This window comes from Anguilla rostrata, chromosome 2, assembly GCF_018555375.3.
Source record: "Anguilla rostrata isolate EN2019 chromosome 2, ASM1855537v3, whole genome shotgun sequence".
Lineage (NCBI taxonomy): Eukaryota > Metazoa > Chordata > Actinopteri > Anguilliformes > Anguillidae > Anguilla > Anguilla rostrata.
In genome coordinates, this window is record NC_057934.1 from 43,918,073 (window position 1) to 43,933,784 (window position 15,712).

Consider the following 15,712-nt stretch of genomic DNA (forward strand, 5'->3'; position numbering starts at 1 on the left):
ACCAGTTTAACCTTCTTATCACAAGCCAAACTCTGGGTTTAAAAAATAACATTTATTTTTCACATTTTTAGACGTCCCACATCACCAGTCTTTCGACATCCCATTTCCTGGACATACTTGGCGAACTCAGAATTGATGAATTCTCCGATATACAGCTGGCAGATGTAGATTTAATCGACAAGTGGTTCCATGGAAATCTAAGACCATTTTTGTCATCTGTGTCCGGAGAGTTTTTGCGCTGTCTGGGCACCAAGAACTTCAGCTGTGAGACTTACCAACAAGTGTATGTAAAGACATTATTTACCTTTTCTTAACGCTCAGTTTATGTAGTAAGAGTATTTTTTCCTGTATTTTGCTCTTGGAAAGTTGAATATGTGCATTGCTTTCTGCACCATGAAAATGCTCATCTTACCAAAACATTCACACATTTTTAAATCATTTCATTTAAAGGATGAAGGAGTTCAGTTTTCAGTTCCCTCATATGGAGGAAATGAGGCAGGAGTTGGTTGCCAGATACTTCATCTTTCCTTTCTTGTCCCGGAACACTTCAGGTACAAACATGTGGTTAATTCATTTCATTTTGAGAAAAGAATGCATTTAACTAAAGACTCAACAGAAGAGATGACAAATTTATTTAAATATTTTTGTTTTGATTGAAAATATTAGCAGAATGTACAGTAAAAAGTAGACTACCTTACTGTGACTGATTCAATGCTATTCATGACTGCTTTTCTTTCAGATCCTGCCTGTTTCATCAGTACTAATGGAAGTTTGGACTGGCTGCACAAGAACTTTGGAGCATTTTCTGTCATTCTGCCTCTGAAAGACCTCCAGACCTTCACTCAGGACTTTGATCCAGTAAGCCTTAATGACAGAATATGGTTCCATAACGTCAAGTGTACAAGTATGCTGGCAAACAGTTACATGTTCAGCTCAATAAAATGTTTACCCAGCATCCTGATCTTCAGTCTTTGTGTTTTATTTGCAAAGTGCATTTGTTAAGACGAGAGAATTTGGTGTCTTCTCTTTTCAGCTGGAAGCCCTGCCTGCCCTCTCAGCAAAGCAGATGGCGGAGCTGGTTGCATCTCCAGAATCTGGACCTCCGCAGAAAGATGTCATTATCAATACAGTGTTTGACCACTTGCTGGAATCACCAGATAAGCAGACCTTGATGGAGTTCCTACATTACCTCATCCTGTTTTCAACAGAGGTAGTGTTTTAAAAATTTTTTACTCATGTAATTTAATCAGATAGGTGGTGCTATTTTGATTATCTTTAATTTGTTGTTGCTTTGACCAAGTTAAATATATTGCACAACAATTTCAGATATTTAACAATAAAACAACGACGCAATTTGGTTCTTTCACAGCCTCTTATGATGCACTAATTCTTTTTCAGGCACTGATCAGCTGTGAATCTTACAATACAATGTAAGTATCATGGTCAGAAACACAGTGGTAAGTGCCTTGATTGTCTATGAATTATACATGGTTTAATAATGTTATCACTATTTACCTCATAGCCTTGGGAGGCTGGACCAGGCCTTGCCATCAGTACCAAGGGAACTTGAGCCGGTCATACGGGCCAGTATGAATGAGCTCATGCAGAGAGCTCCAGAAGGTCAGTGTGCTATATAATGTCCAATTATTTGTATGTATTGATACAGTGATAATTAATTATTACTAAATTGCGCAAATTAATTCGTTTCAGCTTAGTGAAGCTGATGTAATTTAAATAATGCTCTACTGTATATGAATGTCTCTTAATTAATTTTTTTTTTTTTTTTTTTTTGAAGATTGCATTCTTGGAAATAATGGGGTAAGCCTACCTTTACTGGGATGAAAAACTTGAATATGTATTTGTTGGAGTCATTGCTATTGGAGTATTCTTTAAAAAAGTGTTATTTTCTCAAAACAGACCAGTGCATCATAGATGCAATTATACATGCATTAATGAATAATCATTTACAATTCTGCATATGTAATTTCATACTTACTTCTTTTCAGTGCCCAGTGACATCATACAATGGTAAATTACATTTTACAACAGAATTCAGTTACATCTTTTTGCCAGCATTTAATTTCAATATTTGTATTTATTTATTGGTATTCTTGTGCTTTTTGCAGAAACCAGAGTTTGCGCCAGAGTCAACAGGTTTGTTCTGTTCATATTGCTTAGATTTGTTTCTTTTTCTTTATTACAACTACAGAAGTGTTGAATGTATGTGTAAATTAAATCCAGTATGAGACCATACACAATAACAAAGAGTGTACTCAGTGAATGTGAAATGTATTTATTTGTTCAGCACTGAACTCCAACATTACCTGGACACTGGAAATATGACCAACATGCTGTGCCACTTCTCCATCGATCAATATGCCTGTTCATCGGTAAATTTCATCACTTTCTTCTGCCAATTAATGATAAAATTATGGCTATTGCAAAGAAATGCATCTTTAGGAAAGATGTATTAGGCATGAAATGAGGTGTTTCCCGTTTATTGTTTTGCCTAACTTAAAAATTCTTTTTTAAACATTTAATAGTGAATAATCATTAACTGAAAGTACAGTTTACTCATTCATAATGTTGTTTTTTATTCAATGTCTTGTCTTACATTCCGAATGTGAAGCTCATGCCACTCGAAGCTGAGAAACTTGTCATGCTGCTGAAATGCAAGTTGCCCAGAAACATGATGGACTCCAAAGAAACTTGGAAAGTGTTCCTCACTAAGGTCTCTGGAGTCCTTGATGAAGCTCTGAGCATCTTCTCTAACATGGTAAGAAAAAATCATAAATTACTGTACACCAGTTTAACCTTCTTATCACAAGCCAAACTCTGGGCTTGAAAAATAACATATTTATTTTTCACATTTTTAGACGTCCCACATCACCAGTCTTTCGACATCCCATTTCCTGGACATACTTGGCGAACTCAGAATTGATGAATTCTCCGATATACAGCTGGCAGATGTAGATTTAATCGACAAGTGGTTCCATGGAAATATAAGACCATTTTTGTCATCTGTGTCCGGAGAGTTTTTACGCTGTCTGGGCACCAAGAACTTCAGCTGTGAGACTTACCAACAAGTGTATGTAAAGACATTATTTACCTTTTCTTAACGCTCATTTTATGTAGTAAGAGTATTTTTTCCTGTATTTTGCTCCTGGAAAGTTGAATATGCGCACTGCTTTCTACACCATAAAATGCTCATCTTACCAAAACATTCAGGTATTTTTAAATCATTTCATTTAAAGGGTGAAGGAGTTCAGTTTTCAGTTCCCTCATATGGAGGAAATGAGGCAGAAGTTGGTTGCCAGATACTTCATCTTTCCGTTCTTGTTACGGAACACTTCAGGTACAAACATGTGGTTAATTAATTTCATTTTGAGAAAAGAATACAGTTTATTAAAGACTCAACATAAAAAATGACAAATTAATTTAAATCTTTTTTCTTTTGATTGAAAATAATAACAGTATGTACAGTAAAAAGCAGATTGCCTTACTGTGACTGATTCAGTGTTATTTATGACTGTTTTCTTATCAGATCCTGCCTGTTTCGCCAGTACTAATGGAAGCTTGGACTGGCTGCACAAAAACTTTGGAGCATTTTCTGTCATTCTGCCTCTGAAAGACCTCCAGACCTTCACTCAGGACTTCGATCCAGTAAGCCTTAATGACAGAATATGGTTCCATAATGTCAAGTGTACAAGTATGCTGGCAAACAGTTACATATTCAGCTCAATAAAATGTATACCCAGTATTTTGATCTTCAGTTTTTGTGTTCTATGTGAAATGTGCATTTCTTAAGACGAGAGAATTGGGTGTCTTCTCTTTTCAGCTGGAAGCCTTGCCTGCTCTCTCAGCAAAGCAGATGGCAGAGCTGGTTGCTTCTCCTGAATCTGGACCACCGCAGAAATATGTTGTTATCAACACCGTGTTTGACCACTTGTTGGAATCGCCAAAGGAGAGAAACCTCAAGGAGTTCCTACATTACCTCATCCTGTTTTCATCAGAGGTAGTGTTTTTAATTTTTTGTACTCATGTAATTTGATCAGATAGGTGGTGCTATTTTGTTTATCTTTAATTAATTGTTGCTTTGACCAAATTAAATATATTGCAAAACAATGTTAGATATTTAACAATAAGGCAATGACGAAATTGGGTTCTTTCACAGCCTCTTATATTGCACTAATTCTTTTTCAGGCACTGATCAGCTGTGAATCTTACAATACAATGTAAGTATCATGGTCAGAAACACAGTGGTAAGTGCCTTGAGTGTCAATGAATGATACATGGGTTTAATAATGTAATCACTATTTATCTTGTAGCCTTGGGAGGCTGGACCAGGCCTTGCCATCAGTACCAAGGGAACTTGAGCCGGTCATACGAGCCAGTATGAATGAGCTCATGCAGAGAGCTCCAGAAGGTCAGTGTGCTATATAATGCTTATAACGTCCAATTATTCATATGTAGTGAAACACTGATAATTAACTATTACTAAATTGCATAAATTAGTTACTTTCAGCTTAGTGAAGCTGACTTAATTTTAATAATGCTCTACTGTACATGAATGTCTTTTAATTTATGTTTTTTTTTTTTTTTTCTTGAAGATTGCATTCTTGGAAATAATGGGGTAAACCTATCTTTTCTTGGAAGATCAACTGGAGTATTTGATATTCATTATAAAATGAAATGATTCTGTCCTAAATTCTTTTTTATTTTCTCAAAACAAACCAGTGCATCATAGATGCAATTATACATGCATTAATGAATAATAATTTACTGTGCTGCATGGGTAATTTCATACTTTCTTTTTTCCAGTGCCTTGTGACACCATACAATGGTAAATTACATTAAAAAAAAAAATTAGTTTCCATTTTTTTGCCAGTATTTCATTTCAATGTTTTTATTTATTGTCTGGCATTCTTGTGTTTTTTGCAGAAACTAGAGTTTGCGCCCAACACAACAGGTTTGTTATGTATATATTTTAATTCTCACATCTCTAAATGACACCTAAAACAGTGTTGGATTCATGTTTAAATAAAATCCAATATGAGTCCATAAATAATAATAAAGACTGTATTCAGTGAATATAAAATTTGTTTCTTTCATACTATACAGCACTGAACTCCAACATTACCTGGACGCTGGAAATATGACCAACATGCTGTGCCACTTCTCCATTGGTCAATATGCTTGCTCATCGGTAAATTTCAAATGTTTCACTTTTCTTCTGCCGTTAATTAGAGGATGACGACAAATGCCAAGAAAAACAACTGTAGGGATGATGTATAAGACGTGAAATTAGCCGTTTCTCTCTTTTGTTTTTGCCCTGCTTAAAATGTCATTTTTAAGCATTTGATAGTGAATAATTATTAACTGAAAGCACAGTTTTTTCTCTCCAAATATTGTTTTTTATTCAATGTCTTGTCTTACATTCCAAATGTGAAGCTCATGCCACTCGGAGCTGAAAATCTTGTCACGCTGCTGAAATGCAAGTTGCCCAGCAACATGATGGACTCCAAAGAAACTTGGAAAGTGTTCCTCACTAAGGTCTCTGGAGTCCTTGATGAAGCTCTGAGCATCTTCTCTAACATGGTAAGAAAAAATCATAAATTACTGTACACCAGTTTAACCTTCTTATCACAAGCCAAACTCTGGGTTTAAAAAATAACATTTATTTTTCACATTTTTAGACGTCCCACGTCACCAGTCTTTCGACATCCCATTTCCTGGACATACTTGGCGAACTCAGAATTGATGAATTCTCCGATATACAGCTGGCAGATGTAGATTTAATCGACAAGTGGTTCCATGGAAATCTAAGACCATTTTTGTCATCTGTGTCCGGAGAGTTTTTGCGCTGTCTGGGCACCAAGAACTTCAGCTGTGAGACTTACCAACAAGTGTATGTAAAGACATTATTTACCTTTTCTTAACGCTCATTTTATGTAGTAAAAGTATTTTTTCCTGTATTTTGCTCTTGGAAAGTTGAATATGTGCATTGCTTTCTGCACCATGAAAATGCTCATCTTACCAAAACATTCACACATTTTTAAATCATTTCATTTAAAGGATGAAGGAGTTCAGTTTTCAGTTCCCTCATATGGAGGAAATGAGACAGGAGTTGGTTGCCAGATACTTCATCTTTCCTTTCTTGTCCCGGAACACTTCAGGTACAAACATGTGGTTAATTCATTTCATTTTGAGAAAAGAATGTATTTGACTAAAGACTCAACAGAAGAGATGACACATTTATTTAAATATTTTTGTTTTGATTGAAAATACTAGCAGAATGTACAGTAAAAAGTAGACTACCTTACTGTGACTGATTCAATGCTATTTATGACTGCTTTTCTTTCAGATCCTGCCTGTTTCATCAGTACTAATGGAAGTTTGGACTGGCTGCACAAGAACTTTGGAGCATTTTCTGTCATTCTGCCTCTGAAAGACCTCCTGACCTTCACTCAGGACTTTGATCCAGTAAGCCTTAATGACAGAATATGGTTCCATAATGTCAAGTGTACAAGTATGCTGGCAAACAGTTACATGTTCAGCTCAATAAAATGTTTACCCAGCATCCTGATCTTCAGTCTTTGTGTTTTATTTGCAAAGTGCATTTGTTAAGACGAGAGAATTTGGCGTCTTCTCTTTTCAGCTGGAAACCCTGCCTGCCCTCTCAGCAAAGCAGATGGCGGAGCTGGTTGCATCTCCAGAATCTGGACCTCCGCAGAAAGATGTCATTATCAACACAGTGTTTGACCACTTGCTGGAATCACCAGATAAGCGGACCTTCATGGAGTTCCTACATTACCTCATCCTGTTTTCAACAGAGGTAGTGTTTTAAAAATTTTTTACTCATGTAATTTAATCAGATAGGTGGTGCTATTTTGATTATCTTTAATTTGTTGTTGCTTTGACCAAATTAAATATATTGCAAAACAATTTCAGATATTTAACAATAAGACAATAACGAAATTGGGTTCTTTCACAGCCTCTTATAATGCACTAATTCCTTTTCAGGCACTGATCAGCTGTGAATCTTACAATACAATGTAAGTATCATGGTCAGAAACACAGTGGTAAGTGCCTTGAGTGTCTATGAATTATACATGGTTTAATAATGTTATCACTATTTACCTCATAGCCTTGGGAGGCTGGACCAGGCCTTGCCATCAGTACCAAGGGAACTTGAGCCGGTCATACGGGCCAGTATGAATGAGCTCATGCAGAGAGCTCCAGAAGGTCAGTGTGCTATATAATGCTTATAATGTCCAATTATTTGTATGTATTGATACAGTGATAATTAATTATTACTAAATTGCGCAAATTAATTTGTTTCAGCTTAATGAATCTGATGTAATTTAAATAATGCTCTACTGTATATGAATGTCTCTTAATTAATTTATTTTATTTTTTATTTTTTTTGAAGATTGCATTCTTGGAAATAATGGGGTAAGCCTATCTTTACTTGGAAGAAAAACTTGAACATGTATTTGTTGGAGTCATTGCTATTGGATTATTCTTTAAAAAAGTGTTATTTTCTCAAAACAGACCAGTGCATCATAGATGCAATTATACATGCATTAATGAATAATCATTTACAATTCTGCATATGTAATTTCATATGTTCTTCTTTTCAGTGCCCAGTGACATCATACAATGGTAAATTACATTTTATAACAGAATTAAGTTACATCTTTTTGCCAGCATTTCATTTCAATATTTGTATTTATTTATTGGTATTCTTGTGCTTTTTGCAGAAACCAGAGTTTGTGCCAGAGTCAACAGGTTTGTCCTGTTCATATTGCTTAGATTTTTTTCTTTTTCTTTATTACAACTACAGCAGTGTTGAATGTATGTGTAAATTAAATCCAGTATGAGACCATACACAATAACAAAGAGTGTACTCAGTGAATGTGGAATGTATTTATTTGTTCAGCACTGAACTCCAACATTACCTGGACACTGGAAATATGACCAACATGCTGTGCCACTTCTCCATCGATCAATATGCCTGTTCATCGGTAAATTTTATCCCTTCCTTCTGCCAATTAATGATAAAAATATGACTATTGCAAAGAAATGCATCATTATGAAAGATGTATTACGCATGAAATGAGGTGTTTCCCGTTTATTGTTTTGCCTAATTTAAAAATTATTTTTTAAACATTTAATAGTGAATAATCATTAACTGAAAGTACAGTTTACTCATTCATAATGTTGTTTTTTATTCAATGTCTTGTCTTACATTCCGAATGTGAAGCTCATGCCACTCGGAGCTGAAAATCTTGTCACGCTGCTGAAATGCAAGTTGCCCAGTAACATGATGGACTCCAAAGAAACTTGGAAAGTGTTCCTCACTAAGGTCTCTGGAGTCCTTGATGAAGCTCTGAGCATCTTCTCTAACATGGTAAGAAAAAATCATAAATTACTGTGCACCAGTTTAACCTTCTTATCACAAGCCAAACTCTGGGCTTGAAAAATAACATATTTATTTTTCACATTTTTAGACGTCCCACATCACCAGCCTTTCGACATCCCATTTCCTGGACATACTTGGCGAACTCAGAATTGATGAATTCTCCGATATACAGCTGGCAGATGTAGATTTAATCGACAAGTGGTTCCATGGAAATCTAAGACCATTTTTGTCATCTGTGTCCGGAGAGTTTTTGCGCTGTCTGGGCACCAAGAACTTCAGCTGTGAGACTTACCAACAAGTGTATGTAAAGACATTATTTACCTTTTCTTAACGCTCATTTTATGTAGTAAAAGTATTTTTTCCTGTATTTTGCTCATGGAAAGTTGAATATGTGCATTGCTTTCTGCACCAAGAAAATGCTCATCTTACCAAAACATTCACACTTTTTAAAATCATTTCATTTAAAGGGTGAAGGAGTTCAGTTTTCAGTTCCCTCATATGGAGGAAATGAGACAGGAGTTGGTTGCCAGATACTTCATCTTTCCTTTCTTGTCCCGGAACACTTCAGGTACAAACATGTGGTTAATTCATTTAATTTTGAGAAAAGAATACATTTAATTAAAGACTCAACAGAAGAGATGACAAATTTATTTAAATATTTATGTTTTGATTGAAAATATTAGCAGAATGTCCAGTAAAAAGTAGACTACCTTACTGTGACTGATTTAATGCTATTTATGACTGCTTTTCTTTCAGATCCTGCCTGTTTCATCAGTACTAATGGAAGTTTGGACTGGCTGCACAAGAACTTTGGAGCATTTTCTGTCATTCTGCCTCTGAAAGACCTCCAGACCTTCACTCAGGACTTTGATCCAGTAAGCCTTAATGACAGAATATGGTTCCATAATGTCAAGTGTACAAGTATGCTGGCAAACAGTTACATGTTCAGCTCAATACTATGTTTAATCAGCATCCTGATCTTCAGTCTTTGTGTTTTATTTTTAAAGTGCATTTGTTAAGACGAGAGAATTTGGCATCTTCTCTTTTCAGCTGGAAGCCCTGCCTGCCCTCTCAGCAAAGCAGATGGCGGAGCTGGTTGGATCTCCAGAATCTGGACCTCCGCAGAAAGATGTCATTATCAACACAGTGTTTGACCACTTGCTGGAATCACCAGATAAGCGGACCTTCGTGGAGTTCCTACATTACCTCATCCTGTTTTCTACAGAGGTAATGAATTTAATTGTTTGTGCATATCTTATAACTAAACTTATGTTCTTACATTCTATAGTATATGTCTCAGACATCTTGAAAATGTTGCTAGTTTAAGTTCAGGTAAATTATCTCTCCTCCCTGATCATTTATAACCTGTTAAAGGTAAAAACAACCTTTCTGCCCTTGTTCACAGCCTATTAAAGCAATCATGTTTCCTTTTACAGACCGAAATCAACTGTAACTCCTACAAAACAATGTGAGTCATAACACAGCTTTAATTATGTGTAATCAATTCTATAAAGGGAATATATTTTAATTTGCCCACATTTCCCTCATAGATTCAGTAGGCTTTACCAGGCATTGCCATCAGTACCACAGGACATAGAGCCAGACATTTGGGCCAGTATAAATGAGCTCATGCTGACTGCTCCAGAAGGTCAGTAGGCTACATCTTACTGTCAGTGTTCAATAATTTTGTGACAGGAAAACTATCATTAAATGTATGAAATTACTTACCAGTTCTTTGAGAAACAGATATATAATTATTCATATGATTTCCTTAATGGTTTTATGTTGTGTGTTTGCATTCTGGAACAGATTGCATGCCTGATGTTCCTGGGGTAAGCCTATCATTCCTTTTCATGTAAAAAATTTTAAATGTTAAAATTTCATTTTTAAACTAATGGAAGACATGATCTTCTCAATGCAGTGTGGGTAATTTCATATGGGTAATGTTTCCTTTTCCTAGTGCTCATTAACTCCACACAATGGTAAGTTTTACAAAACTTCTTCATTTCTGCATTGCTTTTTCTAATCTATATTGCAATAGAGTTGTTTCACTATAATTCCTGGTCTTTGCTTTTTGCAGAAACTAGAGTTTGTGCTGATGTCGACAGGTGCGTATTGTTTATGTTTATTGTTATTGTTTTCTCCAATCACATAAATTGTTGTAGAAGGAAAAATAAATGCTGATTTTGTACAATTTTTCTGTGGTGTAACACAGCTCTGAACTACAGCATTACCTGGACACTGGAAATAAAACTGAGGAGCTGTGCCATTTTGACATTGAGCAATATGCCTGTGCATCTGTAAGTTAAAGCTCTGTGACCGGTAATTTGACATTGGCTTAATTGTTGGAATAAACAGTCTTGTGATGAAAGCCTTTATAGTGAAAACATGAAAATAAGCTGAGATAATCTGAAATAATATGCCTACCCCATTAAAACAAAGAATGATGAGTTGAAAGTAAAACATTACCTCATTCATGATGCAGTTATGAGTGTGGAAACATATTTAATGTTTCTGATTTTTCCCTTCCATGAAGCTCGCTCATTTCACTGCAGAAAACCTTGTCAGTCTGTTGAAATGCAAACTGCCCAGCAACATGACCTACTCAAAAGAAACCTGGAAAGTGTTTCTCATTAAAGCCTCTGGAGTCCTGAATGAAGCTCTGAATATCTTCTCTAACATGGTAATGAAAGAGAATTATTTACCATACACCATATTTATAATTTTATTGCAACAATTACTCCAGGTTTACAAAAAGAACAATTCTATTTTTTATTTTTTCAGTCATTCCACATCACCAGCCCTTCCACGTCCCAGTTTCTGGAAATACTTGGAGAAATCAGAATTGACAGATTCAGTGAAGTACAGCTGGCAGATGCAGATTTCATCAACGAGTGGTTCAATGGATATCTAAGACCATTTTTGTCATTTGTGTCTGGAGAATTTTTGCACTGTCTCAACACCAAGAATTTCACCTGTGAAACCTACCAACATGTGTAAGTGAAGACATTACTTATCATGCCATAACTAGAGCCAGCAGTTTTTTTTTTGCTCCATTATTTGACCTGCAGGGATTTAAACTTGTGTTTCAATGATTATCATCCAGGGCTTTCCAGAAGCACTCCAATGGCACAGTCAATTGACTAATCATACAATTGGATTTTTAATTGAGATAATTAGTTGATCAAATATGGGGATAGTCATTAAGGAAAGTAAACATGGATGGGGGTTTAAGTGCTATGAAAAGAATGGTTTTGACACAATAGTCCTCATTCTTGGTCCTGGAGAGCCGAAGAGTCTGCTGGCTTTCCTTGTTACTCAGAACTTGAGTAACACAGCAATCGATCAGTTAAAGCAGTTGATTACACAGTAAACTCAGGTCATCAGGTTTCTTGGGTTGGAATTGGTTTCTGGTCTTAAGGGGGGGGGGGGGAAACAAAAAAAAAACAGCTGGCTCTGTGGCTCTCCAGGACCAGGACTGAATATCACTGCAGTAAAAAGCAAAATGCCTCCATATAAAGCAAGGGTGTAAAATCTTATCCAAAAAAGGACCAGGGTCGGTGCAGGTTTTTCTTTTAGACCAGCATGAAGACACCTGATTCTACTTAAGGCAGTGGTCTCAAACTCAGTGCCATGGAGGGCCGTGTATATGCTGGTTTTTATTCCAGCCTCAGATCTTGATTATATAAGTAGTTCAATAATTTGCTGAATTAGGGATGCAGGTTTGCACATAATGGTGACCCAACGTCTATGGTGACCCGCATTGTTTAAATAAAAACTTGATTATATTCTATGCTTCAATGCAGTTAAATGCATATGGCTGAATGAGTAATTGGAATCAATTAAGGCAGGATTAATTGGTTGGAATGAAAACCTGCGTACACACGGCCCTCCATGGCAACGAGTTTGAGACCACTGACTTAACGGCTTCGTCGAAGGCTATGATTTGTTAGTTTAATCGTGAATTTCTTTTTTATTTAACTTGTGCTTGCATGTTAGATGTTTTATAACTGCTCTCATTTTTTATTTGGGCATTTCCCACTGCTTCTAACCAAACTTAACATGCCCCTGTACAACAGTTGAAAGTACTGTAGCATGTCCTCGATAGTAAGTAATCAAACTGCATTTAACATATGAGTGTCGCTTGTAAACATTGCTGTCAATCATCATCTGCGCCTAATTAGTGGCAATTAATTTATCAACTTAAATTTCTGAGGTGGTGCAAATGGGATAATTATTTGAGAAGTGGCTTGACAAAGACCTTTCACAACCTCTAGCTGGTGGAGGAGTGAGGTACCATGGAAGAAAACTAAGGGAGACAAACTGGTGGCACTAGTCATAACTCATTTTGTGATTGGAGAATATTATGGATTTGCAACACTGTAACAAAAGTGCAAGATGTGTATTTATTTTTCATACTACAATAATCTGTTACCTCTCATAATATTCACATATTTTTAAATGATTAATTTTAAAGGGTGAAGGAGCTCAGCTTTCAGTTCCCTAACATGACCCAGATGAGACAGAAGTTGGTGTCCAAATACTTCATCCTCCCTTTCTTGTCACGCAATGCTTCAGGTGTGGATACAGTGGTTTTCTCATTTACATTTGCGAAAACATAATCCTATATAATTTGCCACAGATTGTATATGTATTATATATGTTTTTAATAAAGTTAAATTATAATGGCACATGAGTTTTACTTCCTTACTGTTACTAATTCACTGTTACATGTTTCTGATTTCCCCTCAGATCCTGCCTGTGTCTCCAGTACTAATGGAAGTGTGGACTGGCTGCACAAGAATTTTGGACCATTTTCTGTCTTTGTGCCCCTTAAAACCCTGCTGGCATTAAATCAAGACTTATCCCCTGTAAGGGAAAAACTGCTTCCCTGTTCCTTTTGACATTCATATACTGTAGACACAATGAATACTTAAAGTTTATCTTTGCATGGACATGTATAAATTAAACCCAAGGCTTTATACCGTTTATAAAGCTTCTACTCATTTTAACATTTTAATGATCCAATATGATTAATGAATCTTAAAAACATTGTATGAACTGTCTTTTTGATCATTTTAATAGGTTTTTCTTTGATAGAGGCATGTAAACCCTAAGAGTGCAAACTCAGATGCTGAAAGTGTGACTTTTTTTGAAAGTTTTGTGTAAATATTTGAAGTTTTTGTCTCCTCTGTTTTTTTCAGCTGGAAGCCCTGCCTGTTCTTTCAACAAAGCAGATGGCAGAGCTGGTTGTGTTTCCACAAACTGGACCTCCACAGAAAGATGTCATTATCAACACAGTGTTTGACCACTTGCTGGAATCACCAGATAAGAAGACTTTCAAGGAGTTCCTGCATTACCTCATCCTGTTTTCAACAGAGGTAATGCTTCCATTGCTTTATGCACATCTTTTTTTTCCTAAACATACAGTAAGTGTTTACAGTATGCAGCATACAGTATGAAGGTGATATCTTCAAAATGTTTCTAGTGTAACTTAACCGGCTGTAGCTTTCTGCCCTGATTGTTCACAGCCTATTAAAGCAATCATTTTTCTTTTACAGACGATTATCAACTGTGACTCCTACAAAACAATGTGAGTCATAAAACACAATTTTTGCATCACATTTTGCACCTTTAAATATATCTGTAATACATTTCTATAAAGAGAAATATATTTTAATTCATAGAATCACTTTTCCTTTTTAGATTCAGTAAGCTTTACCAGGCATTGCCACTGGGACCACAGGAGTTAGAGCCAGACATTTGGGCCAGTATAAATGAACTCATGAAAACTGCTCCAGAAGGTCAGTAGGCTACATCTTGCGGCCAGAGTTCAATAAACGAATGTAATGACAAGCAAACTACTGTGAAATATGTGAAATTAATTGTTGTCATTTGTTTGAGAAACATATGCCATTTATTCATGAGATTTACTTTATGGTTTTGTATTGTGTTTTTACATTTTGGAACAGATTGCATGCCTGATGTTACTGGGGTAAGCGTACCCTTCCAAAGAAAAAATTATGACCTTTCATATTATCACTTGAAATGTTCTATTATAAGTATTTCATTTTCTTTATAAACAGAAATAATATTCAGTATAAAATTCTACTAAAATTACTTGGGTATTATCACTGCAAGGATTAAAACTAATGGAGGAGATGTATTAATTTCCAAATTCACAATGGGTAATTTCATTCTTTCCTTTTCATAGTGCTCACTGACTCCACACAATGGTAAGTTAAGTTTTTGTTTAATTTTACAATTATGCGTTGTTTTTCTGGTTTATGTTGGCATAGAATCATTTTAACATTTTTCCTGCTCTTTGTTTATTATTTGCAGAGACTAGAGTTTGTGCTGACATCAGCAGGTGTGTATTGTTTATCTTTTTCTCCAATCACATAAATTGCTGTGAAAGGTGAAATAAATGCTGATTTTGTACCATTTTTTTTTTTTTTTTTTGGCATCATACAGCTCTGAACTACAGCATTACCTGGACAGTGGAAATAAAACTGAGGAGCTGTGCCATTTTGACATTGAACAATATGCCTGTTCATCGGTAAATTAGAAATCTGTGATTTGACTTTAGCTTAATTGGTGAAATAAACACTCTTCTAATGAAAGCATTGATTGTGGAAAATATTTTTTTAAATGAGCTGAGAACACACTAAACCAAATGAGACTATGTAGCCAATCAATTGTTGAACCCTTCACAATGAATGATGAGTTGAAATTAAACGTCTACTTCATTCATGATGCAGTTAAGTGTGGCTATTTGTGTGCAATGCTTCTGATTTTTTTTCCCTTCCATGAAGCTCCTTCATTTCACTGCGGAAAACCTTGTCAGTCTGTTGAAATGCAAACTGCCCAGCAACATGACCTACTCAAAAGAAACCTGGAAGGTGTTCCTCACTAAAGCCTCTGGAGTCCTGAATGAAGCTCTGAATATTTTCTCTAACATGGTAATGAAAGAGAATTATTTACCATACACCATATTTATAATTTTATTACAGCCATTACTCCAGGTTTTAAAAAAGAACAATTCTATTTTTTTATGTTTTCAGTCATTCCACATCACCAGTCCTTCCACGTCCCATTTTCTGGAAATACTTGGAGAAATCAGAATTGACAGATTCAGTGAAGTACAGCTGGCAGATGCAGAGTTCATCAACAAGTGGTTCCGTGGATATCTAAGACCATTTTTGTCGTCTGTGTCTGGAGAGTTTTTGCACTGTCTCAACACCAAGAACTTCAGCTGTGAGACTTACCAACAAGTGTATGTAAAGA

The 15,712-nt window shown here is 35.8% G+C and overlaps 2 protein-coding genes across 7 annotated transcripts in view; both read left to right on the top strand.

The window, feature by feature from the left end:
• mslnb (mesothelin b) overlaps positions 1-14,531 on the top strand; it is a 28,011-nt gene extending 13,480 nt beyond the window's left edge. Inside the window, exons 27-77 of one of the 6 annotated variants that reach the window (XM_064322416.1) lie at positions 72-283; positions 451-551; positions 740-858; positions 1,034-1,210; positions 1,399-1,430; positions 1,523-1,620; positions 1,796-1,818; positions 2,007-2,028; positions 2,127-2,154; positions 2,306-2,390; positions 2,630-2,776; positions 2,877-3,088; positions 3,255-3,355; positions 3,545-3,663; positions 3,839-4,015; positions 4,204-4,235; positions 4,329-4,426; positions 4,611-4,633; positions 4,822-4,843; positions 4,942-4,969; positions 5,122-5,206; positions 5,452-5,598; positions 5,697-5,908; positions 6,076-6,176; positions 6,365-6,483; positions 6,659-6,835; positions 7,024-7,055; positions 7,148-7,245; positions 7,433-7,455; positions 7,644-7,665; positions 7,764-7,791; positions 7,943-8,027; positions 8,267-8,413; positions 8,514-8,725; positions 8,893-8,993; positions 9,182-9,300; positions 9,476-9,652; positions 9,862-9,893; positions 9,976-10,073; positions 10,235-10,257; positions 10,386-10,407; positions 10,506-10,533; positions 10,641-10,725; positions 10,962-11,108; positions 11,210-11,421; positions 12,903-13,003; positions 13,178-13,296; positions 13,630-13,806; positions 13,987-14,018; positions 14,132-14,229; positions 14,398-14,526. In XM_064322416.1, coding sequence (XP_064178486.1) covers positions 72-283; positions 451-551; positions 740-858; positions 1,034-1,210; positions 1,399-1,430; positions 1,523-1,620; positions 1,796-1,818; positions 2,007-2,028; positions 2,127-2,154; positions 2,306-2,390; positions 2,630-2,776; positions 2,877-3,088; positions 3,255-3,355; positions 3,545-3,663; positions 3,839-4,015; positions 4,204-4,235; positions 4,329-4,426; positions 4,611-4,633; positions 4,822-4,843; positions 4,942-4,969; positions 5,122-5,206; positions 5,452-5,598; positions 5,697-5,908; positions 6,076-6,176; positions 6,365-6,483; positions 6,659-6,835; positions 7,024-7,055; positions 7,148-7,245; positions 7,433-7,455; positions 7,644-7,665; positions 7,764-7,791; positions 7,943-8,027; positions 8,267-8,413; positions 8,514-8,725; positions 8,893-8,993; positions 9,182-9,300; positions 9,476-9,652; positions 9,862-9,893; positions 9,976-10,073; positions 10,235-10,257; positions 10,386-10,407; positions 10,506-10,533; positions 10,641-10,725; positions 10,962-11,108; positions 11,210-11,421; positions 12,903-13,003; positions 13,178-13,296; positions 13,630-13,806; positions 13,987-14,018; positions 14,132-14,229; positions 14,398-14,507 — 5,025 coding nt within the window. In that variant the 3' untranslated portion in view covers positions 14,508-14,526. Of the gene's footprint in view, positions 1-71; positions 284-450; positions 552-739; positions 859-1,033; positions 1,211-1,398; positions 1,431-1,522; positions 1,621-1,795; positions 1,819-2,006; positions 2,029-2,126; positions 2,155-2,305; positions 2,391-2,629; positions 2,777-2,876; positions 3,089-3,254; positions 3,356-3,544; positions 3,664-3,838; positions 4,016-4,203; positions 4,236-4,328; positions 4,427-4,610; positions 4,634-4,821; positions 4,844-4,941; positions 4,970-5,121; positions 5,207-5,451; positions 5,599-5,696; positions 5,909-6,075; positions 6,177-6,364; positions 6,484-6,658; positions 6,836-7,023; positions 7,056-7,147; positions 7,246-7,432; positions 7,456-7,643; positions 7,666-7,763; positions 7,792-7,942; positions 8,028-8,266; positions 8,414-8,513; positions 8,726-8,892; positions 8,994-9,181; positions 9,301-9,475; positions 9,653-9,861; positions 9,894-9,975; positions 10,074-10,234; positions 10,258-10,385; positions 10,408-10,505; positions 10,534-10,640; positions 10,726-10,961; positions 11,109-11,209; positions 11,422-12,902; positions 13,004-13,177; positions 13,297-13,629; positions 13,807-13,986; positions 14,019-14,131; positions 14,230-14,397 lie in introns of all 6 variants that reach the window. The other 5 variants (XM_064322417.1, XM_064322422.1, XM_064322419.1 and 2 more) reach the window with 5 other exon arrangements.
• A 124-nt stretch (positions 14,532-14,655) lies between these two features.
• The window catches only part of LOC135248140 (uncharacterized), a 32,989-nt gene continuing 31,932 nt past the window's right edge, over positions 14,656-15,712 (top strand). The window contains exons 1-5 of the mRNA XM_064322423.1: positions 14,656-14,661; positions 14,768-14,795; positions 14,900-14,984; positions 15,241-15,387; positions 15,490-15,701. Of these exons, the coding sequence (XP_064178493.1) occupies positions 15,301-15,387; positions 15,490-15,701 (299 nt within the window). The 5' untranslated portion in view covers positions 14,656-14,661; positions 14,768-14,795; positions 14,900-14,984; positions 15,241-15,300. The remainder of the gene's footprint in view (positions 14,662-14,767; positions 14,796-14,899; positions 14,985-15,240; positions 15,388-15,489; positions 15,702-15,712) is intronic.